Source organism: Rana temporaria, chromosome 5 (genome assembly GCF_905171775.1).
Source record: "Rana temporaria chromosome 5, aRanTem1.1, whole genome shotgun sequence".
In the NCBI taxonomy this organism is placed as follows: domain Eukaryota; kingdom Metazoa; phylum Chordata; class Amphibia; order Anura; family Ranidae; genus Rana; species Rana temporaria.
The window spans coordinates 255,941,485-255,968,397 of record NC_053493.1 but is presented as its reverse complement, the minus strand read 5'-3'; the positions used below and the strand labels follow the sequence as shown (position 1 = coordinate 255,968,397).

The following is a 26,913-nucleotide window of genomic DNA, read 5'->3' as shown; positions in this document are numbered from 1 at the left end:
ACTGCACCCCTGCTCTGTTATCAGCTGTTCTGGTAACATAGTCCTTGTTAAAGTACCACCCACATGCTAAGAACTGTTGTATCAGAGTTTCCTGGTCTTCCACGTGTTATTTATTACCTCCAGTTTACCAAATAATAATGGTAGAAATGCGGGAAAAAAAAGACCACAGGGTGTGCGGTGAATCAAAAGAGACACAAACTGCAGGACTGGGGAGGGACACAGACTGCGGTATGGGGGAGAGAAGGGACATCCTCAAGCAATAAATTTAGTGGTGAGAAACAATAACCAATGGCAAATAGGAAAACACGGAAACCAGGGTTGACAGACCCCAAACTCTCAGATGACAGCTTGAAGCACTTGGTGGCCAAAGCTTGCATGAGCAGAAGCCTGGAGATCTACCCATTAAAGACTGAGAAGTAAAACAATAAAAATAAATTGCTGTAGATACTTTGGCTAAGTCGAGAAGAGGTTCATCACCTAACTGGAGTCCCACAGAGTGAGGTTGCACTGGGGGGGGGGGGGGGGGGGGGGTCATTTCCATAAAACCTTTTGCCAGTGTCTAATCACCTGAAGGTAGCCGCATATAACCCATGGTCTAGGACTGTGTCATGTACGATTAGGATATAAATTATTTTAGACTACACACATTTTTTGAATATCTGACATTGTGTAAAAGCCTACTATTCATTTCACCAAATGAAGTACAGGATAAAACCCACATCCCATATAGAGGATTGAGAGGCGTGTGTGTGCATCCAATGCAACCAAATAAGTTGTGCCACTACAGAGATTACTCACCTGTTTTCTTAAGTCCTGAGCCGATCTAAGATGACTGTGGTGGTTGTTAGCAGCGAGCCCTTTGGCATGTGAGCCCGTGTTAGAAGCATGTTGGTGGTTAGCAGCGGCAGACTCTCTCCGGCTCTGGGCTTTATGGTCACTGTTCCTCTCTTTCCCTGGGGTGGACTCTTTGCTTTTGTGTTTGTGAGAAGTTTCTTTGTCCCTCAAGGATTTGTAAGACCCGTTAACTACAAAGAAACACAAAAAACACATTACATTGTTTTAAGTTACAGGTACTGCAACAAGTTCAGAAAGACAGTTGTGCTTTTAACAATTAGTAAAACCATGTATTCTGCAGAAACACATTTTAAGAAGTAATGGGTCTCTGGTATACAATGTAAGCTTGAGAAAAGCACATATAACAATAGCCTTCTGCTTGCGAAATATTTATAGAATACAATTACATTTATCACGCTGTAAACGCTTGCAATTAAACTGAAATATCCTCAAGTTACACCAAATTGGAGAAGTATTTTAGTTTGCGTTATAAAAGAAGAAGATATAATTTAAACAGATCACTTTACCTTTTTAACTGTGCTCCATATAAGATTACATGACCAGCAGCCTACCAATGGATGGTTATTGAATTTCACACAGAAGTGCTTAGAAAGTTAACACACAGTATGTTGACCCTCTGAGTACACGCATGTTTTTTTCCCCACTATATTCTCTCCAAGTGTATAAAGCACAGCTAGGCAATCTGCAGCCATCCTGATGTTAAGACTTAACCGGGACAAGGTATTACTATGCCCAAAGCAAGAAAGATAAATTGTACTCCCTTTTTTATAAGAACAAAAAACCACCACTATATAATTTTTTAAGCATAAAGTTAGATTCATTACCCTTCAGTGAAAATTGCATTAAAAAAAAAAAAATATTAAAATCATTATTGTTTCATGAGTCACCAGATGGCCAATATACTTACACAATTTCCTATCTCTAAGATCTCTTCATAGCATGCCAGTAAAAATTCTAAATGCACCAATACTATTCTAGATCTAAAACTGCCCCTAATAGACTAGGTAACAAAACTATTTATTACACGGTCAAAAATTTCCAACATAGATATCTCATAAATATGCTCCGTTTAGGAGATATTCACAATCTCAGCAGCCAGTGTTGTCACCAGCACATGCGCACTGCGGTTTGCAGTGATGGCACACAGAGTGCTGTGCCATGATCATGACTCATGTACGCATGTGTGGGAGCGATGTGATCGTGGCTCGGCCATTCAAATGGCTGGAGTGTGTGAATCCCAGAGGGAAAACCAGGTGAAGATGGAAGCCCTGGCAGTGGTGATGGCATGCTGATGGAGGGCCTCATTTGACAGTCAAGTCTGCCATAATGTGCTATTATGCAGTACAATGTAGCACATTATGGCATTACCCTGAATGGGGCAGCCATGTTTTCTGACTTTACTACCGCTTTAATGAATGTTGAGAAACCAGCAATAAGACTATTTACTAGGTGGTTTCCTGAATTTAATCGATGCATCGCTATTCGGGTGTCCCCGATGCGGCACCGATGCATGCGACCGCAATAATCGATGTCTAGCCCCACCCCTCCCGGGAGAGCAATCCGTGCGGCTGTTACCTAATTTCATAGTGTAGTGTTTGTATATGCCGCGCTCATGTGACTGACTGCCCGAACCGCCTCTCTCCTCTCACGTCTCACATCTCTCCTGGCGTCAGCCCCGCCCGCCTATCTTTTGCTCTGATAGTTACAGTCAGTAGGTGGGGCTGACGCCAGGAGAGACGTGAGAGGAGAGAGGCGGGTCGGGCAGTTAGTCACATGAGCGCGGCATATACAAACAAATACTGAGAATTCCCTGCTGACTTGAGATGGAATGGAGATCTAGGGGATGGTGAGCAGGCAGATCGCCCTGGTCAGAGGGACAGCAATGACACAAGCACGTTCCCTCCAATCATCCTCTATCACCCGAGTAGTGTGCGCAGAGCAGCATGTAAGAACAGAGGAGGAGGGGGGTGCTGTGTTCCGGGGACACTGGGGGGGTAAAGGCATGTAGTGGAATCTGATGTGTCACTTGTGATAAGTCATTGTCACTGCAGGCAGGAACTGGACTGTATGGAGGAGAAATATAGACAGGAGAAATAGTGTGATATCTCCCTGAATGTGAAAACAGCTTGGGAGGGGACACAGGACACCATTAGATTGTCAGAAATAAAAACACAAAATGTCGGCTCTTATTATTCCCAGTATGATGCTGTGTCCGCAGTCTCTGATCATCTCATATACCATGTCCGCAGTCTCTGACCACCTCCTGTACCATGTCCGCAGTCTCCGACCGTCTCCTGTACCATGTCCGCAGTCTCTGACCGTCTCCTGTACTATGTTCCGCAGTCTCTGATCGTCTCCTGTACTATGTCCGCAGTCTCTGATTGTCTCCTGTACTATGTCTGCAGTCCCTGATAGTCTCCTGTACTATGTTTGCAGGCTCTGATCATCTCCTGTAGCATGTCTGCAGTCTCTAACCATCTCTTGTATTATGTCTGCAGTCTCTGATCATCTCCTTTAGTATTTTGGGGGGAGAGCCTTGAGCTCCTTTAAGTTGTCTGCTGTGTTTAGACTTTGCTACATGCAGGAACAGATAGAATAAAAAAATTGAGTACTTTAATTTTTTTGGATGAAAGCCATGCGCACTTGCTCTGTAATCGTGATGCACCGCGGAGCCTAATCGAATTGTTGACATGATAATCGCAATCGAATTGTGTGGCCAGTGAAGATGCGCACCCCTACTATTTACAGCTCATCACAGTAATAACTCCCTAGTGAGATAAGTCTCGAAAGGAACGAAGAAAAAAGAGAATTGACTGGGAAGGGAGAATGGAGTGGTGTTTTTTTTCCCTGTGGAAATTAACCTGAAAACCCCACCAGGCTCTTTAGACTTTTTAATTAAGGAATGTCATGTGGGGGTGTGGCCGACCAGGCCACCCACTGAGCCAATTTTCACACATTGTATGGCCAGCTTCAGTAACTCAACCCCACTGGCTGAAATACTCACCAAATACAGCAATGACTGATGATTGTGACAAAAATTGACTTATCGTTAATTTAGAAGTGCAAAGAGAAACCAGAGGAAGTTGATCTGTGTGTCACAGGAAAGAAACTTAGACATGGTCAACAATTTACATGTATAAATCGCCCAACCACATATGTGGTTGACAAGCTATCTAAGCCAGATTCCAACAATATGTATGCCCAACTATACAAAAAAACTTCTCTTTTGTTGTCTGCACAAACATGATTAACTGCTACATTTTCAAAAACATTTATATATATAAAAAAAAAAAAAATCACAACACACTCCTTTACTTCTGTAAACACACTTTGCTACGTACACAGGTTTAAAAAAACTTGTAGTACGAAAAGTGAACTGTGCTGCTCATGCCAACCATATTCCCATTTCCATTTCCCTGCCCTGAAAATGACAGTGTGACTGCCTTCAATTAAAACCAAGTTATTTGCTCAAGCTGTCCCATTAGTACCAATGTTTAGGGCAGTATGAGCCCAGGGACGAATGCCAAGAGTACAGACTGCATTCTAGGCATTCATCCCTGGGCTCATACTCTCCTAAACGTAGGCACTGCTTGATCAACTGTTCCGCCTCAGGACCCATCAGCCCTTCATACAGTTGGACAATTCACTTGTGCTCTCCACCTGCACCTAAATGCTGGAACCTCATGCATCAAAGGTAAAAGCTCAGTGTGCATGGGGCCTTAGATGTGAATGTGAAACAGCAGCATTGTTTTCATAAAAATATCATACCCTGCAACTATCTGCAGTATTACACCAAGTCAAGTCTGCTTTTACTACAGGACAGACAGCAGAGCATAGTGACTATTTAACCACAACCACTATCAGTTAGATGCAGGCCCCTGTACAGTCAGTCAGCAGGCTATGGAAGCATAATCTACAAGTATCTCTGTGTTAATATTCTCACATTTCATTTTGCTGTGAATTGTTTTTTTTTTTTTTTTTTTGTTTTTTAAAGAAGCAAACAGCAGCAGCAGTGACTAGTGTTGCTTGTAAGCCATATAAAGCAGAACTTTGAGAAACTTGTTTAGGGGACACGGAGACACTAGTTGGAGTAATAAGATACACCTTCCAGAGTTCACACTCTCTCAAATGGATACACAGGCTACTCAACCCCCAGGGCTTAATGAAATTATTAGTTATAAACCCTTCCTCAAGGGTTTTTCTTCTGGGTGATCAGAACATCTGATGCAACTTTCTTGGTCCTTTTGTCTTTTCTTTTGTCTGGGATCTTTCTATATCCACACAGAATAATACATAATTATATTAATATTGTGATAATATTTGTATGTAAATGCTGGAAATCTTCCGGGATAGAGGTTTGCAAGGCTTGCTATTCTATTCCCCTCTTCCACCAGTGTTTTTTTTATCGGCGTATTTTTGTTCATGGCTGGGTTTGTGTTTTTTTTTTCTCCAACTTTTTTGCAGCCCTGCTCTAACCCCCCCACTGCGTTTTATGTGCCCATTTCACCCGGCACGAGTAGCCCCCCTTGGTTACCACTATTCTCCCTGTATTCATGCTGGTTGCCGCGGTTTCTCTTCCTTACAGCCGCCCTATTCCAAATTGGCACAGGCATTTCTGGTTCAGGTCATGAGGTCACAGCCGGCACCGACTGTTGACGTCACTTTCCGGTGTGGCCCACTATTGGATTAGACAGTGGGGGATAGAGGAGACATGTCTATTAGCCTGATGAATAGGCATCCATTTCAAGCTGCCAGGTTGCACCATTTGTGTTGGCTTTTTTTTAGTCACATCAGGACTGAGTGTTATTCCTTTTCCCTTTCCTAGATTTACCCAGGCAGCAATCTAGATCACTTATGTTCATGTTTTTTACATCCTTAATATTGGGCAATTTTCTTGTTGATGCCCCCCCTCCATATGCTAGAGGCTTTAGGTCATCTCCTGTCCCCACTGTGATGTAACTGACTCATCAAAAGTCCTATACATTAAATTTAGAGGTATGGGTTATTTTTCCATTCTTCCTTCTTTGAGTCATATTCTGCACACAGTTACACCTTTTATGCCACTTGCTTTCTCCCCCCCCACCTTCTTTGTTGTTAGAAATTCATAGACCTCGGGATGGTTCCTTTTTATCCCTTGTGCTTTGGGGACACATGCCAGGGGTAAGGCACACTCGGTTTGCTTCCTTTTTTCTCTCTGGACCTCCGGTATCATATAATAATGTTCTTTCTGTAAAAAAATTTAACCATGCAAGTGTATCCTCCAATGATGGTTTCATGGTGTGGGACACTGCATACATGTCTGTTTTTGTTATTATATATATATATATATATATATATATATATATATATATATATATATATATATATTTTCTGATTTGCCACTCCAACGCCATCCCCCTGAGGAAGATCGTAGGGGTCGAAACACGTTGGGGCTCTGTAAATTGCAAACAGGATTATTGAACTATGCTTTCTGAAGTTTCTCTTTACACTCAAGATGTTTAATCATTTTATATATTTTCCCTTAAATTGTGTGGTATACAGGCCATTTTAAAAAATGCTCAATAAACATTTGGTTTTATACTCGATATTTGTATTGTATGTTTTTTGGTGTCACAAAGTCCTGCTGCTCTCTTCCCTAGTTCCCTTGTGGACTTTTTTGTAAGATACAGCTTGGTTAAAAATGAACCTGGTATCATGAAACATTTAAAATGGAATGCGTAATCTTTATAATTTCTTTTGACACCTGCAATAAGATCTGGTTGATATAGATAACATTTTTTGCATGAGCTGATATTTAAAACTTGTTTCTATGTATAGGTTTTAATTGTTTTTCACATACTGTGGCTCCTCATTAGTGCTTTTCTGCTTGCTCCTTACAATGCAAATCTAGGATTCAACCAACTCACCAAATACAATGCACTTCTAAATGCCTGATATATGCGAAGAATCACATAATAACCAGGTCATAGTGTTGTTGTCAAAAATTCAAAAATGAATTACTCCAAGTGCCTGCAGAAACAGAAGTCAGGAGGGCAGAAGCATGAATGGAGGAAAAGAATAAATGAAAATGGCTCCACAGCACCACCAGAGCACCCATCGCATCTGCCAAGGGATGCCTTGCTTTCATTACAAATCTCTACACCTTCCTGTTGAGGTGCAGCACAAGAAGATCCATGTTTGGATTGCCCCACAGAAGATAGATCTGATAAAACATTTCTGCGTGTAGAGCGCTCCCCCTTATCCAGCGTGTGATGACCGAGTTAGCCCCCTGCCAGCTTTCCCTGCCTGAAATGTACATGGCAAAGAGCTGGCATGTGAAGCTCTGCCCACTGAAGAATGCGTGAAGCCTCCAGTACCACAACGGAACTCCTCGTACTGCCCTGTTGGCTGATATAGGGTGGCATTAAATGTTTTTATGGTGTAAGTACTGTATGGGTAACCTCCTTAAAGCAGAGGCATTGTCTGACACGATCCTGTCCTGGCACCCTCGAAAAAGCCGACACCTGTCCAGGCACCACCCTGATGGATGCTAATGAAAACCCTCTGGCTGAAACCAATGCCAGTGAAGGCCAACAGACGAATCTCAGGTAAGCCTTGTTTACCTGGGAGGGGGTGGGGCGTGGTGAGGAGAGAAGGCACAGAGACTGACCATCCAGGTCTAAAAGGGAGGAGGGGGATGACCCTTCAGGACTGGCCGCCATAGGGAATACCCACAGTCTGCCACCAAAGGAAGCGGGTAACACTCCATAGACAGATCACACCAGTGTGTGTGTGTGTGTGTGTGTGTGTGTGAGGGGGGGTGCCAGCCAGGGAAACACTGTGACATGTCAGGTGCACAGTCGTGTGTCCCTGTGAGACGTTAAAAAAACACGCTACCCAGGGCCAGGAGACGAGCACTCACTAGCTGTACTGGGGTCACTACTTGGTCTACATTATCCAGCCTGTCACCCAACTCAGCTGTTGACTAAAGATCTTCGCAAGAAAAAAACATGGGGAAAAAAAAAAGAGAAAAAAGATCTATGGAACCATAGGTTCCAGCAGGGAGCCAGGTCCTTATTTTTGAAACACTAGACAGAAATAACTGGCTTACCTATAGCGCAGAGGGAGTTTATACCAGCTATGATTGCCCATAGGCAGTAATGTGTTATTTTTTCTGCCTAGTGTCCTACTCCTGTAGGTGGCGCTATAAAAAAACTCAATGGTCAAGAGTAGAAGAGCTATGCCCATAATCTGTCCACAGGTTCACATTTAACAGTAATTCCAAGCAACAAATAAACCTGGTCAATGCGATTTAGCACACTACAACTTAATTTACATTTAGCTCATTAGTTCATTGCAGCCACTTTACAAAACTCTTATTGAATCCAAAAGTTTGTTCTATGCTACTTCCTCCTACTTGATGTTAACACCAATACGATTTACAGTGTTAAACCCAGACTATGAACAACTCTTTACATGCTATATAATAGAGTGTTTAAACTCACAAAGCCACTAAAGCATTTATATTGTGTAAGTGAAATATACCTGATTAATCCTGCCTTCAGCTGTCCTTCCCATATTATCTGTATCCCCACTGCAGTTTGAGATTGTATAGACCAGCTGGTGTCCTCTATGGAGCATGCTTTGTTTCAGTTCTCTTCTAAGCTCTTCATTTCCTTTTTATTATCTGTGCAGCTCACATGAGTATAGAGTAACACATGTGGATGTATAAACTGTGGTATATTGCACTCCCCTCCCTCACCATGTCCTCCTATTGCTAAACACATGGGGGGTGAGATATAGTATGCTGATTGATTACATTTATTAAAAAAAACTTACAAAAGTAAAAAGGAGCCTTGGATTCAGATGTCGTCTGAACAAAGTGAAAGCTAGGGTCAGTCTTTGACTCAGCCTACACCATGTTAAACGCACAACAAATACACATTTGATGTTCAATAAAGATTTTAGGGAGCTGTAACAGTTGATATTTAAAATCTAGTTTGAATTGCTCTTTTGAAATTATTTTTATTTGGCCACGTGACTTGCACATCACCAATTAGGACTGGTCAGACAGACTCACACTGTAGAGTATACATCAGCAGAGTAATAGAAGCCCCACCCCCAAGGGTCTTTTTTTCTACAGATGGCAAACAGGGAAAGATCATGTGACCACACACCTGTGCTGAAGAAATAAGGTACTTGGAAGATTAAAAACAAAACAAAATACAGTGCCATGATATAAATTATGTGGATAAATTATGGCAATTAATTTAGTATCACTGTAACCCATCCTGTATAAGCAAAAGGGATTACCAGGATTCCAAAAGCAAAAAATGGAGTGGGTAAGCTGGTACACTACAGATATGCCTATATGTAAAACAGAAAATTATTTGCAGTTTACCATGTCCATTGGTGACATGCTTTTGTGATTTTCCTTTGCGAGGTGTTGAGTGGCATGAGGATGAACTGTTAGTGGTGGCTATTTTGGTGAACTCAAGTTCCACATCATCATCCTCAACATCTTCTTCATCCTGGGAACTTCCAAAGCAAGCCATGCTGGTTGGCAAGGCCAGGGAACCTGCATGAAAGCAAAAGATTTACTATCAGATTAGTATCAATATATTATATTATGTAAATTTACAAGCAGCCTCACATACAAAAAAAAAAAAATCATATCGTAACAGTTTGCATTAATGGGTCTTTTTACTAATTAACTCGCTGCAGTTGAGAATCTGCTGACTCTGTTAATACCCTAAAACGTATTCGCCAGTAAACAAGAAAACAAAGCCATAAATATGTGGAACAAAGCCTACTTTTAAATGGTATAGTCTTTCCAGGCCCCAAACTGTTAAGCACACACATGTGGCTATTTTTTTTCCTCAGCATACCTTTGCCAAGTACATTGAATCTAGGGAAAACAAATTTAGCTCCCCAAAAGCAGTAGGAACTCGGTCTAATCTACATAAGCCGAGTAATCTTTAAGCATGTGGTAGTGGAGGGCACAGGCAAAAGTTTTAGAAGACATCGAGTACTGGACAGTAGAATTTTTGCTCTTGCCTGCAAAGACGCCGGTAAAGATGTTTTCTGAAGCGTCCGCTAACCACTTGCCGACCGCGTCCTGTACATATACGTCTGCAGAATGGCACGGCTGTGCAAAGAAACATACAGGTTCGCTGCTTTGAATTTGCCGCCGTGCGGGCGTGCCCCTGGCTCGAGCTCCGTGACCGTGGGTCCGTCGGTGTCCCGCGATCATGTCACGGAGCGACAGAATGGGGAGATGCCACTGTAAACAAGGCATCTCCCTGTTCTGCTTTGTGACAGGACACTGATCTACTGCTCCCTGTCATCAGGAGCAGTGATAAGTGTCGTGTCACTGGTAGCCCAGCCCCCACACCGTTCGAATCACTCCCTAGGACACACTTAACCCCTTCCTTGCCCCTAGTGGTTAACCCCTTCCCTGCCAGTGTTATTGACACAGTAATCAGTGCATTTTTATAGCACTGATCGCTGTATAAATGATAATGGTCTCAAAAAAGCGTCAAAAGTGTCCGATGTGTCCGCCATAATGTTGCAGTCATAATAAAAATAGCAGATCACCGCCATTACTAGTAAAAAAAAGAAAAAAAATGAATAATAAAAATGCCATAAAACTACCCCCTATTTTGTAGACGCTATAACTTTTGCACAAACCAAACGCTTATTGCGATTTTTTTTACCAAAAATATGTTAAATACATATCGGCCTAAAACTAAGGAAATATTTTTTATAGGCCAATATGTATTCAACATAATTTTGGCAAAAAAGAAAATCGCAATAAGCGTTTATTGATTGGTTTGTGCAAAAGTAATAGCATCTACAAAATATTTATATATATATATATATATATATATATATATATATATATATATTATAAGATTGTCGCTCTTTTTTGTTTATAGCGCAAAAAATAAAAACCGCATCAAATACCACCAAAAGAAGGCTCTATTTGTGGGGGGGAAAAAAGAATGTCAATTTTGTTTGGGAGCCACATCGCACGACCATGCAATTGGCAGTTAAAGTGACGCAGCGCAGAATCGCAAAAAGTGGCCCGTCATTTAGCAGCCAAATCCACCGGGGCTGAAGTGGTTAATCCAGAAAATTTTGCATGCTCATGCATTAGGGCAAAGTATGTAGAGGTATTAAAACATTTTATGTATGTGACATTTTAATGCACAAAAAAGTACAATGAACACATGAATAGTCATATCGGATAATTTCAGCATACAAAATCTATTCAAACACTTTCAACATTTTGTAGTAATTCCAAAACAAGTTTTTGCTGTCGATTCTTCCAAGCCAATATTTTACCAAGTGTGTGCTTTTCTTTTTCTTTTAATACTCTATAAGAAAAGCAGTTACAAGCAAAAGCACAAAAAATTGTCATTAATACAAAAACGAAAACTAGATACAAGTCTGAATCATTTCGCCCTTACATTTGTTTTTCAAATACTTTTCAAATGGAAGCTTATATTGGAAGGGCTCTCCTACTGTATCTTGTTATTGATGCCTATGTTTCCAAGTGTATCAAGAAAATGTGTTTTATGGAAGGCCCATACACACATTTTCTGCAGACTTTTGTCTTCAGAATTACCAAAATCATATTATAAAAGGTTAAACCTTAAGAGTTTCAATTTGTATGCAGTTAGGCAGGCCCCTCCACTACATGGACAAAAGTCTGCAGAAAATCTAATAGTGTGTATGGGGGTCTTATGCCGCGTACACACGATAATTTTTCGGCATAAAAAAACGTTTTACAAAAACGTAATTTAAAATGATCGCGTGCGGGCTTCACATCATTTTTCAGGTTCATTTTTCAGGTTCAACCACTAAAGGACCGCCTCCTGCACTTATACGTCGGCAGAATGGCATGGCTGGGCACAAGCACGTACAGGTAAGTGCCCAGCCGTGGGTCGCGGGTGCGCGCCCCGGTCCAAAGCTCCGTGACCGCGGAACCAGCGGACCCGATCGCCGCTGGAGTCCCGCGATCGGTCTCCGGAGCTGAAGAACGGGGAGAGCTGTGTGTAAACACAGCTTCCCCGTTCTTCACTGTGGCGCCGTCATTGATCGTGTGTTCCCTTTTTATAGGGAAACACAATCAATGACGTCACACCTACAGCCACACACCCCCCTACAGTTAGAAACACAAATGAGGTCACACTTGACCCCTTCAGCGCCCCCTAGTGCATCAGTGATTTTTTCTGATCACTGATGCACTGTCTACTTTCCAAAAAGTCATTTGGGGGATATTTGTACTGTCCTGGTGTTTTCAGGCCTCAAGAAATAAGATGTCAGTACATCAGGATTGATCAATGTTCAGATATCTATATATAGATATATATCTATATATAGATATTACACACAATAGTTTGGGTTAATTTTACCATGTAAATGTAGCAGACTACAGTTTGGCTTAAATTTATGAAGAAAGATTTTTTTGACCTTGATGTTTCATCAGCTGACTTTCATCGCTCATCGTGCGTCCTGTTCTAAGTCATGTTATTGGCCCCCTCTTAATCTTGGCTCAATCAGCCTTGGTGTTTAACTCTCCACATGATTTTTCTGTTCGTTTTTGGCTTATGCCCATCCCTCATCCCACCCTCCTTAGTTCTTGGTTATTTTGCTCACTGATGGTCTTTTGCCCTGGGCGGCCCCAACTGTGAGAAGGCAGCACTGGGCCTTGGAAACGTGATTTTCTGTTCAAGAGATTTGTCCATCCGAGTACAATGACTCTAGCTTCCAGCTCCCTTTCTTTTTTTTTAAGTGAACGCTTTTTGTATGCTTTTATTGTGGAAAGTTTGTTGTTGCCTTGTTAGGGAACTTTCTCTGTTGGTCAGGATACAAGATATTCCACTTTTTTTTTAAATGCCCCCGTCCATACTGGGTTATGGGGTACGTCCCCCATCTTTAATAGATGAAGTTTAGGGATCCTGGGCCTTAGTCTCTGTGTTGCTGTATTTGACATATTTATCTGTTTAATGACATTGTTTACACTTATTTTGGTTATTTTTGTGAGCTCCCTTTTTTTTTTTGTGCCTGTTGACGCCCTTCTCCGGCTGGTCTCTCTTTTGTGAAGATCACCCGTGGAACTGCTGTTTGACTTATAATATACTGCTGATAGTGTCAATATATTGATGTAGCTGTATAGTTTTTTATTTTTCGGTTGTACCCTTCACAGAACAATTACTGTATTTGCTGGCATATAAGACTACCTTTTACACTTTAAAAAACTGTCCAAAAAGCAGGGGTCGTCTTATACGCCGGGTCAGCTGCTCGGATGCCTGCTGGATGTGTGGTAATACTGTATGAAGCTTTGGCTACATACAGTATATACCGCTTAGCCAATCCCGGTGAGCGATGTATTCAAATGAATACAGAGCCTGCTCAAAATGGAGTAACAACTTCTGCCAATCCGAGCAGGCTACATACAGTAGCCTGCTCGGATTGGCTTTGAGAGTCAGAGAGGCGTGGGCTGATGATGTTACAGCCTCTGCCAATCCAAGCAGGCTTTGTATTCATTAATAGAATACATTGCTTGCTGTGATTGGCTCCGGCTCCAGCAAGAAGGAAGAAGAATATGGCTCCAGAAGGAAGAAATATGAAGCGTCGGAAGGGGGGTCGTCTTATACGGTGAGTACAGGCAAAAACTCTTAAAAACCTGTAAAATTAGGGGGTCGTCTTATATGCCCGGTCGCCTTATACACCGGCAAATACGGTATGTTGTGTGTCTATTTTTCTATTTTACGAAATTTATATGTTTCTGTTACGGAAAACGCTGGGTGGTTCCGTCGGACCACTGCCCCCCCAGTCGTGCCGGAACTTGGCCTGGGCGATTGTGCAGATCAACCTCCGACCTCCTTAGTGGGCCTTTGTCCCACTACTATATGCAACTATGTTGTTTCAGTATTCTTCGCTTCAAATGTTTATGTTCTTCATTTTCTTTATGTAACTCACTTTTGTCTCACACTTGCTCTTTTCCTTTTTTTCTATTTCTTTTTCTTCCTTTGAGTCTGCGGGGTTTAGGCTCGAGCAAAATTGCTCACTTTTCCTTTACATTTAACATGAAGCTAAATTGGCTGTCCCTGAATGTTCATGGCATGAACTATCCCCAAAAACGGGTTAAAATTTTCAAATACCTTAAGAAACAGCAGATCGATATTGCATGTCTGCAAGAGACGCATTTTTCGACAGCTTCTTGTCCTAAATATTTTAATGCTCAATATCCGCAGGTCTACTTTGCCTCTGCCCCGACTAAGCACAGGGGGGCAGAGGCGTTGCTAGGGGGGTGCGGTCCGCACCCGGGTGACACCCGCTAGAGGGGGGACACCATCCCGTTTTTTTTTTTTTTTAGCCGACATGCCCAGCAGGTGACACCCGCCAGAGGGGTGACCCCGGGGCCGCCGCACTGCTGAACACTGTACTGTATTGATTGGAGCGGTGCGAGCAGGGCATCTAGCCATGCGGGGAGGCTGCCTGTAACATTCCTCAGTCAGGCTATCCCCGTGTGAGCCGGAGTTGGTGGGTGGAGCTGTGGGTGTGGCTGCCTCCTCTTCTCCTCCCACAGACTCCACCATCGATGACGCTGCAGCTCAAGCAGCTAGAGGTGAGGACACAGCAACCCCGCCCACAAGACCAGGTCTTCATCTGCATATATGCTATGTAAGTAAGTTACTCTGCAGTGTCACTACATAGAGTTCCAAGATGCACTGTGCCACCACAGCCTACCTTGTACCACCCAGCCTGCCCCACCCCAGCCTACCCTGTGCCACCCAGCCTGCCATGTGCAATGCCAGCCTACCCTGTACCACCCAGCCTGCCCTATGCAATCTCAGCCTTCCCTGTACCACCCCAGCCTGCCCTGTACCACCCCAGCCAACCCTGTACCAGCCAGCCTGCCTTGTGCAATACCAGCCTACTCTGTACCACCCAGCCTGCCTTGTGCAATGCCAGCCTACCCTGTACCACCCAGCCTGCCTTGTGCAATGCCAGCCTGCTCTGTACCACCCAGCCTGTCCTGTGCAATCCCAGCCTGCCCTGTACCACTCCAGCCTACCCTGTACAATCCCAGCCTGCCCTGTACCACCCCAGCCTGCCCTGTACCACCCCAGCCTGCCCTGTACCCCCCTAAACAGCCCTGTACCACCCCAGCCTGCCCAGTACCACCCAGCCTGCCCTGTGCCACCCCAACCTGCCCTGTGCCACCCCAACCTGCCCTGTGCCACCCCAACCTGCCCTGTGCCACCCCAACTTTCCCTGTGCCACCCTAATTTGCCCTGTACCACCCCAATCTCCCCTATGCCACCATAACTTGCCCTATACCGCCCCAACCTGCCCAATGCCACCCTAACTTGCCCTGTACCACCCCAACCTTTCCCATGCCATCCCAACTTGCCCTATGCCACCCTGACTTGCACTATACCACCCCAGCCTACCTTGTGCAATGCCAGCCTACTCTGTACCACCCAGCCTGCCCTGTGCAATCCCAGCCTGACCTGTACCACTCCAGCCTGCTCTGTGCCACCCCAGCCTGCCCTCTACAACCCCAGCCTGCCCTGTATCACCCAGCCTGCCCTGTACCACCCCAGCCTGCCCTGTACCACCCCCAAACAGCCCTGTACCACCCCAGCCTGCCCTGTACCATCCCAGCCTGCCCTATACCACCCAGCCTGCCCTATGCAATCCCAGCCTGCCCTATGCAATCCCAGCCTGCCCTGTACCACCCCAGCCAATCCTGTACCAGCCAGCCTGTCTTGTGCAATACCAGCCTACTCTGTACCAGCCAGCCTGCCTTGTGCAATGCCAGCCTACCCTGTACCACCCAGCCTGCCCTGTGCAATCCCAGCCTGCCCTGTGCAATCCCAGCCTGCCCTGTATCACCCCAAACAGCCCTATACCACCCCAGCCTGCCCTGTACCACCCAACATGCCCTGTGCCACCCCAGCCTGCCCTGTACCACCCCAGCCTGCCCTGTACCACCCCAAACGTTCCCATGCCACCCCAACCTGCCCTGTGCCACCACAGCCTGCCCTGTACCACCCCAGCCTGCCCTGTACCACCCCAAACTTTCCCATGCCACCCCAACTTGCCCTGTGCCACCCTAACTTGCCCTGTGCCACCCCAATCTCCCCTATGCCACCATAACTTGCCCCTGTACAACCCCAACCTTTCCAATGCCATCCCAACTTGCCCTATGCCACCCTAACTTGCACTATACCACCCCAGCCTACCCTGTACCACCCAGCCTTCCTTGTGCAATGCCAGCCTACTCTGTACCACCCAGCCTGCCCTGTGCAATCCCAGCCTGACCTGTACCACTCCAGCCTGCCCTCTACCACCCCAGCCTGCCATGTATCACCCAGCATGCCCTGTACCACCCCAGCCTGCCCTGTACCACCCCAAACAGCCCTATACCACCCCAGCCTGCCCTGTACCCTCCCAAACAGCCCTGTACCACCCCAGCCTGTCATGTACCACCCCAGCCTGTCATGTGCCACCACAGCCTGCCCTGTACCACCACAGCCTGCCCTGTACCACCCCAAACTTTCCCATGCCACCCCAATCTGCCCTATGCCACCATAACTTGCCCTATACCACCACAACCTGCCCCATGCCATCCCAACTTGCCCTATGCCACCCTAACTTGCTCTATACCACCCCAACCTGCCCTGTGCCACCCTAACTTTCCCTATACCACCTCAACCTGCCCTATACCACCTCAACCTGCCCTATACCACCCCAACCTGCCCTATACCACCCCAACCTGCCCTATACCACCCTATATCACCCCAACATGCCCTATACCACCTTAACCTGTCCTATACCACCCCACTACACCAACCTGCCACTATACCACTCTATACTACCCTAACCTGCCACTATACTGCCCTATACTATCATTTACAGGGGCTGGTTTGGGGTGCACCCTGTGCCCGTGCGCTGCCTGCTTGGTGCTGGGCAGCCTAGACAGAGGGGGGGGTGACACCATGTTTTACCGCACCGGGTGACACCAACCCTAGCGACGCCACTGCAGGGGGGTACTTATTGCCTTTCGCAAGTCAGTTCCTTTCAATTGTACTAAACAGATAGCGGACCCGGATGGGAGATATTTATTATTGCAAGGTACCATTCAGGACACGGATGTCACTATCATGACGTACTATGCCCCTAACTGCACTCCAGGCCCTTTTTTTGACCCATGTTTGTGGCCTGTTGGCGTCCCACCAAAAGGGTACTCTCCTTGTGGGAGACTAATTTGGCATTGGACCCTTCTGTGGACAAATCTTTCGGAGCGTGTGGCCCTTTCCTCGGACGCCAAGAAGTTTGTTCATTCCTTGCAAACCCATGATTTAGTCGACCTTTGGAGAGAATTTCACACCCTTGGTAGAGATTATACGTATTACTCACATCCCCATCATTCTCACTCTAGGATTGACCATGTCTTCATGTTGAGGAAACATCTATCTCTTGTGGTCTCTACATCCATCTTGGCCACTCCTTGGTCGGACCATGACCCTGTCTTGGTGGTTTGTCGTTCTATTCTTGATAAACCCTCTTCCTCATCCTGGGTACTGAATGATTCGCTCTTGTCCCTCCAAGAGGTCCGAGCGGAAATTTTGAGAGCCTCTACGGACTATTTCCATACCAATTTGGATTCGGTTTCCTCTCCTGTAACCCTCTGGGAGGCATATAAAGCGGTCATTAGGGGGCGCTTTATACAGCTGGCTTCAAAACGTAAAAGAGACCGCTTTTAAAGCAACGTGAACTAGAGGCCCGATTGGATGCACTTTCTAATGACTTTAAACAATCCCCCACCCCTGCCAAGCGTAAACTTTTAGACCAAGCTCGTGCAGAGTTGGACCTCTGTCTTACGGATAGTGCTGAGCGTGTTCTACGCTGGTCTCGTCAGGCTTGGTACACTAAAGCAAATAAGCCAAATCGGATGTTGGCAAATAGGCTCCGCGCCTTTGCCCCCAAGCCCACCCCTATTACATTGCGAACTCGACATAACGTGCTTACCGGCAACCCAGTGAAAGTATTGGAGGAGTTCCGTTACCGACTTACTAAGCTGTACTCGGCGTCTGAGGGGTCGGGTACTCAGGCTACTGACTGCTTCCTTAATAACCTCTCACTTCCCACACTGTCGAAAGCCCATGTGGTTTTAATGGACTGGGATTATTCAGGTTGCGGAGGTCCTTCAATGCATCAAAGATCTCAAAGTGGGCAAGCGATAGCTACACTGCACTTTTTTATAGGAAATTAGCTGATAGTGGCGCCACACCTGACGGCTATGTATAATTCCCGTAAGGGTGGCCTATCATTTACTCCGGATCTCTTGACTGCTAACATTGTGATGATCCCCAAGCCTGATCGAGACCACTCCTCTTGGGCCAACTTTAGGCCCATATCTCTTATTAAAAAGACCAAGTTGGCTTTGTTCCTCAGAGACAAGCTGGGGACGCTATCCAACGTATATTGCAAGTACAACATATTGCCCATAATTGCTCGTTAGAATCTATGCTCTTGTCATTGGATGTGAATAAGGCCTTTGACACTTTGTCATGAATTATGGATTTGGGACCTCCTTTTTACGATGGATATCGGTTTTATATGACTCTCCCAGGGCTAAAATGAAATACTATGGTTTTTAGTCGCCTCTTTTTAACGTTGGGAGAGGTACGCGCCAGGGGTGCCCTCTCTCACCACTCCTGTTTATTTTAGCCTTAGAGCCATTGGCGAAAGCGGTTCGTTCCCATCCATATGTAAAAAGCATAGATATAGCAGGCGCTTCCCATAAAATATCCCTTTTTGCCGATGATATTTTGTTAACCTCAACTTCCCCTAGGATCTCTCTGCCAAATATACTAATCGCTCCTAGACACTTTCGGCTCTTTCTCGGGTCTTCGAGTCAATTCTTCTAAATCTAAGGCTCTCTCAATTAATCTCTCTCCTTCAATTCTGGAAGACTTGAAAATGTCTTTCCCCTTCGAATGGTACTCCTCGCTTCCTTACCTGGGAATCCGTCTTACCCCAACATATGCAGGATTGTATCAGGCCAACTTCCCATCTCTATTTAAAAGATTGTCTGACACACTTTATTCCTGGTCCCATCTACCATTGTCCTGGTTTGGCAGAATAACTGCAATCCGTATGTCCTATCTTCCGAAACTCCTTTATTTTTTCCGGGTTTTGCCTGTTCCAGTCCCTTCGCATTTTTTGCGAATTCACCAACGTAAACTGTTACAGTTTGTTTGGGGTTCTAGTCATCCCCGAATCAACAAGCAGATTTTGTATGCGCGACGGGTTAACGGTGGCCCGTCGGTCCCTAATTTGCAGGCCTATTACACGGCTGCAAATATTGCTCCACTCTCTCGTCTCCATGATACATATCAGATGCCGTTGTGGGCTACGATTGACCTTGTCGATTCCGACCCTATACCAGTCTCTTCAGTCCCTTGGCTTCCTCCTATCCACCGTCCAGCTGTCATGGGACCTCGTTTGGCCCACTCTATGTCTTTGGGACTCGGTTAAATATTCTGCGGGTTTAATCTCCCCTCATCTCCCGCTTTTGTGATTCCTCCATTGCCCTTTATTTCCTCCAGGCTGTGAAAATTCGGCGCAATTCTTATGGTGGACCAAGAACGGATTCACTGATATCCACTCTCTGCTCATTCCCACTAGGATTCTATCATTTGAGGCCTTACATTCCTCGCATGATATTCCCTTGCGGGAACATTATAGTTACCTACAACTTAGAAATTTTCTTCAACATCTTATTAAATCTAGTCCGACCCCTTATATACTGACCCCTTTTGAGGCTATTTTATTTATTTATTTATTTATTAAAATTCTTAAAAGTACAAAAAAGTACAAAACGCAGTCAGTTACCCGTAGGCCTCGATGCGCCGAGAACAACAATACAGCAACAACCAAAAAAACACACACAGGCAGCGGAACAGATCAAATTTAAAATAGTAGCAGATCAAAGAACTATAAAAACCTATGTAATTCCATAGGCTAGACTGAAAAGCTCAGTTTTTAAAAGCTTCCTGAACTTAAAAAGATCATTCTCAAGCCTTAATTTTAGAGGCAGGGAGTTCCAAAACTGTGCTCCCTGGACCGCACTCGTCCTCCCTCCGCATTTTTTCTTACGAAATTTAGGAATCACCAAAGTTTCCAAATTAGCCGACCTTAAGGTATGGTTGGGCACATATTTGGTGAATTTTTCCTGCAGGTACACTGGCCCCTTGCCATGGGTAGCCCTGTGCACCATGCATCCAGTCTTAAACAGAACCCGTTCCTTCACGGGTAGCCAATGCAGGGCTCTCAGCGATGGCGTTGTGCAGAGCTAGACCCCATTCTGCAGGCCTTATTTCTCTAATTTTTTCTTCTATAATCTCGGCTAGAAAACCTCCACTTAGACTTGGGTAGACAGCTTGATCCAGAGGACTGGCGGGCTATGACTATAGCTATTGCTAAATCTTCAAAAAATGTCCTTATTTTAGAAAATGCTTATAAAGTGTTGTACAGGTGGTATTCCACACCTGCTAGATTGGCCCGCTTCATACCATCTTACTCTCCCCTTTGTTTCCGAGGATGTTCACAGGAGGGTTCCATGGCACATATTTGGTGGTCATGCCCGACAGCTTGTAGGCTATGGTTCAGGGTCTATGCTATTATCCGGAATCTATTTCACGTTAACCTCAAAAGGGATCCCTATTAAGCCCTTTTGGGCAAACCTACTGCCGAATTGCTTCGACCAGAGAGACAGTTAGAACAACATATTTTTACTGCAACTAAGATGACAATTGCTAGGGTTTGGAAAACCCCTGTGCTTAGTTTTGAGGCTGTTAAAAATCGTGTGAATGATGTTATGGTGAACGAGAAACTAACAGCTATTTTGCTTGACACGCATGGGAAAGAACTTCTGAAAAAAGACAAAAAAGCATCGCCGCCTGAGACGGGAGGCTCTAGCCGTGCCTGCTCGGTACCTTTCTCTCCGTTATTTTTCTGACGCACCTATACAGGATGAGTCATTGTTGCTATCAGGAGTAGCAGCCTCTCCTGTGGTGCCTGAGCCTGCATATGTCACTGAGGACACTTTGGCAGCTGCCCTAAGCAACTTAGACGGGAGAATCGCTACGTTAATCGCAAAGTCCTCACAAAGGGACAAAAAGCGAAGCAGATCTCCTTTGGTTGTTTTAGATCTCCTTTCAGAAAAATCAGAAGATGAGGATAAGGCAACACCTGCAGAGGACAAGGACGAGGAGTCGGAGGGATCAGGGATATCAGCAGAACCTTTTTCTGCTCCCCAGATTCTGAAATGCAATGTTATGCTGAAACCCTCTTCAGAGTTAACTGAATCACCTGTCTCCTCCCTGGGTTCTGGCTGAGTTCACTAAATCTGAAGTCCTGGCTGTCATTCTTACCGACTCTGCAGAAGAATCAGCTAAAAACCCAACGGCACTAAAAAGGAGAGGAAAAGATTTTAAAATCTCCTCCCTAGAAGTACCTGCCAACAGATGAGTTTGTATTTGTGTTAGCCATTCTTCCAAGTTTCTGGCTACACAAGTGGAGGCCAGAGCCGGTTTAAGGTTCCCAATGGCTGAATCCCAGGCTCTGTGAAGAAGGATATCTCCTTTCTTGTCCATCGGGTCCTTAAGCGTGCCCATATCATCAAACGCCAGGTCCAAATTTTTTGAAACCTTTGAAAGAGGTGCGTCTAACTTTGGATTTTTGTTCCACGGCAGCGCTGGATCCTCATCAAATGGAAACCTTCTTTTAAGGTTACCAGAAAGGTTTTCTCTCTGGATTCTCCCACTCCAGCTTGATAGTATCAAGGAAGGAACTGTGCACAGGAAAGACTTTACATTTCTTTTTGTGCAAACCTTTGTACGCAAGGTCATGTTTAGACAATTGTACCTCCTCCTCTTCCATTTCAAGAGTTAGCCTTTAATAAGTTATCTACGTCTTCCAAAGACAACTTAAACCTCGAGCCCCTAGAGGATTCTCTATCCCTGGGCCCTGCATCTGACCTGGATTCTTCTGGAGAAGAACGGGTAGATCTCTCTTCAGCCTCAGAGTCTTCACTCTCTACCCTCTGCTGCGGAGCGCTAACGACTGAAGCTTTTTTCTTTGAGGGTGTACCCTGTGGGGGAGCCTGAAACTTGTCAATTAGATCTTTAAAAGGGCTAAAAGTAGAAGTAAGCTCATCTCTGACCGAAGTCAACATTTTTTGACAGGAGGCTACTGGGTCATCCCTCACTAGGCCATCTATACAGGTGCGGCAAACTGTTTTGCACCAAGTGGTGCTCAGTTTGTTTCCGCAAACCGCACATTTTCTTTTATGTGGCTGCGCTTGGGCCTTGTCCTGTGTCTTGGCCTGTAAGACAAAACAAATTACCCAAAATAAAAATCTAGACTACCAAACACTCCATAACACCACGTGCAGGAGGAGAGAAAATGTGTCCCCTAACACCAAAATCATTGGGAGGGGGAGGTAAAAACACTCCACACCAGGATAGCAAGAGAGTGACAGTAACAAACACTCCAGGCTTACCTGAGAGGTGCTGGTGTTGGAGACCACATCTGCTGCCTGTGTAGGTACCGCATGTAGAATCCATCCGTCCCTTTGGTCGTCTACAGCCTTTGCTGTTTCTGCCAAACACCAGCAAGCCAGCGTCCCCTGTTTGCGCCGTTTATGGAGACAGGAACCAGCGTCTCCAGCGCCCGATGATGACGTCATACGACCCGGAAGTGACCCTAGCCGGATACTTCCTGTGGGCCAGCTTGGAGCGCAGAAGCTCTGCCACCTTGCAGTTCTACAATTTTGTTTCTGGTGTCCTTCGACAGCTCTTTGGTCTTCACCATAGTGGAGTTTGGAGTGTGACTGAGGTTGTGGACAGGTGTCTTTTATACTGATAACAAGTTCAAACAGGTGCCATTAATACAGGTAATGAGTGGAGGACAGAGGAGCCTCTTAAAGAAGAAGATACAGGTCTGTGAGAGACAGAAATCTTGCTTGTTAGTAGGTGACCAAATACTTATTTTCCACCATAATTTGCAAATAAATTCTTTCCAAATCAGACAATGTGATTGTCTGGATTTGTTTCCACATTTTGTCTCTGATATTTGAGGTATACCTATGATGACAATTACAGGCTTCTCTCATTTTTTTAAGTGGGAGAACTTGCACAATTGGTGGCTGACTAAATACTTTTTTGCCCCACTGTACTACTGTGCTAGTTTAGCAATCTACATAAAGTATGCAACTTAACACACAGTTTCATGCATAGAGTATAGGTGTCTCTTTTGGGAGTGCTCAGCCAACCACAGAGTCTTACATGTCCCCGTAATGCTGCTGTGTCCCATCAAGGAGAGAGCTGCCAGCATGCGAGTTCCTTTTAAAGGCTTCCTGTAAACAGTGCCGTTCTTCACAGATGTGCCCGTGCCTGCGCACTCGCATGTGCCCGCTCACGACCGCGCTTCTCCTCCCCCTGCCGGCGATAAAGCGTGTCCCCGCGCGCAACCTAGTGCTAATGACGGCAGCGCTGGTGTGAGGGAAGCTTCTCTCATAGCCAGAAAAGAAAAAAACTCTGCTGCCTGCCTCTTTAAGGCTTCCTGTTTAACAGCACTACCCATTTTTGGCATCCAACTGAGAGGAGGGAGAGGCGGCCATCTATCAGGCAGAGCTCTGCAGCGGAGGTATTCAGTGTGCTTGTCCAAAGGAACCGACACTGTATGGAGCATGGCAAGTACAAAACTCAGCTCTCTACTCCCCCCAGTGGTGGCAAAAGAGAACATTACTCAACATTTAGGAAAGGTCCTTAAAAAGGAAGTAAACCCTGTTTTTTTTTTTTTTAAACATTATAATCTTACTATATGTGTACATGCCTTGCACCTTTAAACATGATTAAATTCCGCTTTGCAAATACCTTTTTTTACTTTCATAAAAGATCTCTTCTTCTGGGAATCGGCAGCTCCATCTTTACTGTTGATCTATGTCTCGTGTGTGGATGTTATTTCCGCCCATTTTGTCCCCCTGCCTAAATCTCGCGCATGCGCGATCGTGTCTAAAATTTTGCATTATTTTCATAGAAAAAACACTGCTTTACTCTTCCTAAGAAAATTATACTAATGTGGCTTGACAATGGCTCTTGGAATAGCTGCAGCTGCTTGCTCTGCAGCTGCCCTGGTTCACTTCCCCTGTGTGACGTCTAGTACAGTCACAAGGGGAGAACCAGGAAAAGAAGGGCACATATCGCGATCCTTCAGTGCTGTGCCATTTTACAAGGGAAAGGAAAGACACAGCATGCTGAGGATACACATTGTGTGCCGTGAAAGAAAGGATGGACTGGGAAAGCGCGGCTGCCGTCACTAATGTAGGATGGTTTCTACGGCAACAGAAACAGTGAGAGAACTTTTACAGGCAGCAATCAGCTGCCTGTTCTATAGAGATTAGAATGAGCTGAAGTCTAAGTGAAGGGTTTACAACCACTTTAAGTAATTTTTAGGACTCCTTTCCTCTACCTTATCCCTGCTGCAGGTTTTTCTGCTGAAACCAGACAGAACCAATCTTCACCCCTCACAGTGGGTTTTGTGTGCCAACCTATAGGGATATGGGTTCCTACTTAAAGGAGACCTCTCCCCTGGGCCTTGTAAAGGACTCTTACCAGGACTTTTAGCATAGTATAGCAAAAGTGCTGGAGCCCAGTCCTCCGAAGAGAGACATTACAGGCGACACCTCATGCATGAGGCCCAGATCCCATCCAGTTTTGCTGTAAAATATTAAGTGTCTTGGGTTGTTCCGAAAGCATAGCTCTTTTTACCCCCAGAGGGTCTCTTTGGCAGAGCTTTCCTTTAGCACATCCTAATCGCGTCCAACACCTTAGACACTGGCGAAAAAACTGAGTTCTGTCCCTGATAGGAGGAGTTATATGGAGGGGAACTGTATTCAATTGGTTGTGCCAGTGTCCAATCACCGCTGGTGACCCTTAACCCATTATGTAATGACTGGCTCTGGGTCCCGTGGTGTACGATAAAAAGAAATACGTTTTTTTCACCATTTTTTACATACTGTCACCAGTGCAGTATAGCGCCATAATATAACTGGTGGTGAGGCAGTGATCAGTGACACTGACTGATGACAGTATGTAAAAAATAAAAAATAAATACCATAGTAAAACTGTACTACTATTTTTTTTTTTTTTTTTACACACATTATGATTGCTTACAACAGTGATATTCACAGATTTAAACAACCATTTTTTCTGAAATCGATTCATTTAGTGTGTATTGTGATTAGCTGTGATTGGCCATAGCTAAATCACATGGTACAGATGGGCTATTATTGTGATATGATGTCCACCCGGAACTGGAGTGGTCCTGCCCGGCCTATAGACAAATGATTGGTTAAAGAAGATTTGATAAAAACTTACATTCCTGACCCTCAATGCTAACTGCCATTTAAAAGGTAATTGAGGCAGCGGCTTTGCGGCCTTCTGCAGGCCTAAGCTTCCTTCTGTGAAGGCCGCAAAGGCGCGGCCTCAATTACCGGGTGGCGCAGCCTTCTGCAGGCTTAAGCTTCCCCGGGTGCCTGGTCACAATTTCTTGTCGCAATTGCGACCGGGCGCCCTCCTCTTGCTGTCCTGCACCTGCTATTGACAGCACTGGTCTGGCGTCTCCTTGGCAGCAGCAGCAGTCTATTAGGATCTAGTGCTGGTGACATTATGGCTACATGCAGGGGAAGGCTGGCACTATTGGTAGCAGAGAACTGAGCCCCCAGCTGGTCACCAAGTAATGCTGTACAACCTTCTTTGTTAACATGCCGATTAGGATGTGATCCAGGTGATGCTCCCAGTCAGATCTAATAAATACAGTATTTATTAGAATCAAGAGTACAACCACATATATATCTACAGAGTGTGTGTGTGTGTGTGTGTGTGTGTGTGTGTGTATGTATATATACAGTACAGACCAAAAGTTTGGACACACCTTCTCATTCAAAGAGTTTTCTTTATTTTCATGACTATGAAAATTGTAGATTCACACTGAAGGCATCAAAACTATGAATTAACACATGTGGAATTATACATAACAAAAAAGTGTGAGCCCTGGTTCACACTGGGTACGATTTGGAACGATTCGAGATGCGATTTGACATGTCAAATCGCATCTCAAATCGGCGGCATTTGCCGGCAATGGCACTGTCCTAATCAGTGCGACGGCGCATCTGCGATTTCAAAAAGTAGTTCCTGTACTACTTTTTGCGATTTCGGGCCGCGATTTACATTAAATTGCGGCCGAAATCGCGGCCGCGAAATCGCGGTAAAATCGTGCATTTTACAGCGATTTTGAATTCGCAGCAGTGTGAACCTAGGCTCAAACAACTGAAAATATATTTCATATTCTAGGTTCTTCAAAGTAGCCACCTTTTGCTTTGATTACTGCTTTGCACACTCTAGGCATTCTCTTGATGAGCTTTATGAGGTAGTCACCTGGCGCAGCACCCCATCACTCTCCTTCTTGGTCAAATAGCCCTTACACAGCCTGGAGGTGTGTTTGGGGTCATTGTCCTGATGAAAAATACATGATGGTCCAACTACTGCGGCACAGTCTCCGAAGGGAGAGGATCATGCTCTGCTTCAGTATGTCACAGTATATGTTGGCATTCATGGTTCCCTCAATGAACTGTAGCTCCCCAGTGTCAGCAGCACTCATGCAGCCCCAGACCATGACACTCCCACCACCATGCTTGACTGTAGGGCAAGACACACTTGTCTTTGTACTTCTTACCTGTTTGCCGCAAAACATGCTTGACACCATCTAAACCAAATAAGTTTATCTTGATCTCATCAGACCACAAGACATGGTTACAGTAATCCATGTCCTTAGTCTGTTTGTCTTCAGCAAACTGTTTGCAGACTTTCTTATGCATCATCTTTAGTAGAGGCTTCCTTCTAGGACGACATCCATGCAAACCAATTTAATGCAGTGTGCAGCGTATGGTCTGAGCACTGATAGGCTGACCCCCCCACCCCTTCAACC

General features: G+C 45.0%; 1 protein-coding gene across 2 annotated transcripts in view; it reads right to left on the bottom strand.

Annotated features, from left to right (window-relative positions):
- Positions 1–26,913, bottom strand: part of JARID2 (jumonji and AT-rich interaction domain containing 2) — a 272,215-nt gene that overhangs the window by 105,959 nt on the left and 139,343 nt on the right. For both annotated transcript variants that reach the window (XM_040353752.1, XM_040353751.1), the window contains exons 5-6: positions 9,236–9,412; positions 799–1,025 (exon numbers count right to left, since the gene is read on the bottom strand). In XM_040353752.1, coding sequence (XP_040209686.1) covers positions 799–1,025; positions 9,236–9,412 — 404 coding nt within the window. The remainder of the gene's footprint in view (positions 1–798; positions 1,026–9,235; positions 9,413–26,913) is intronic.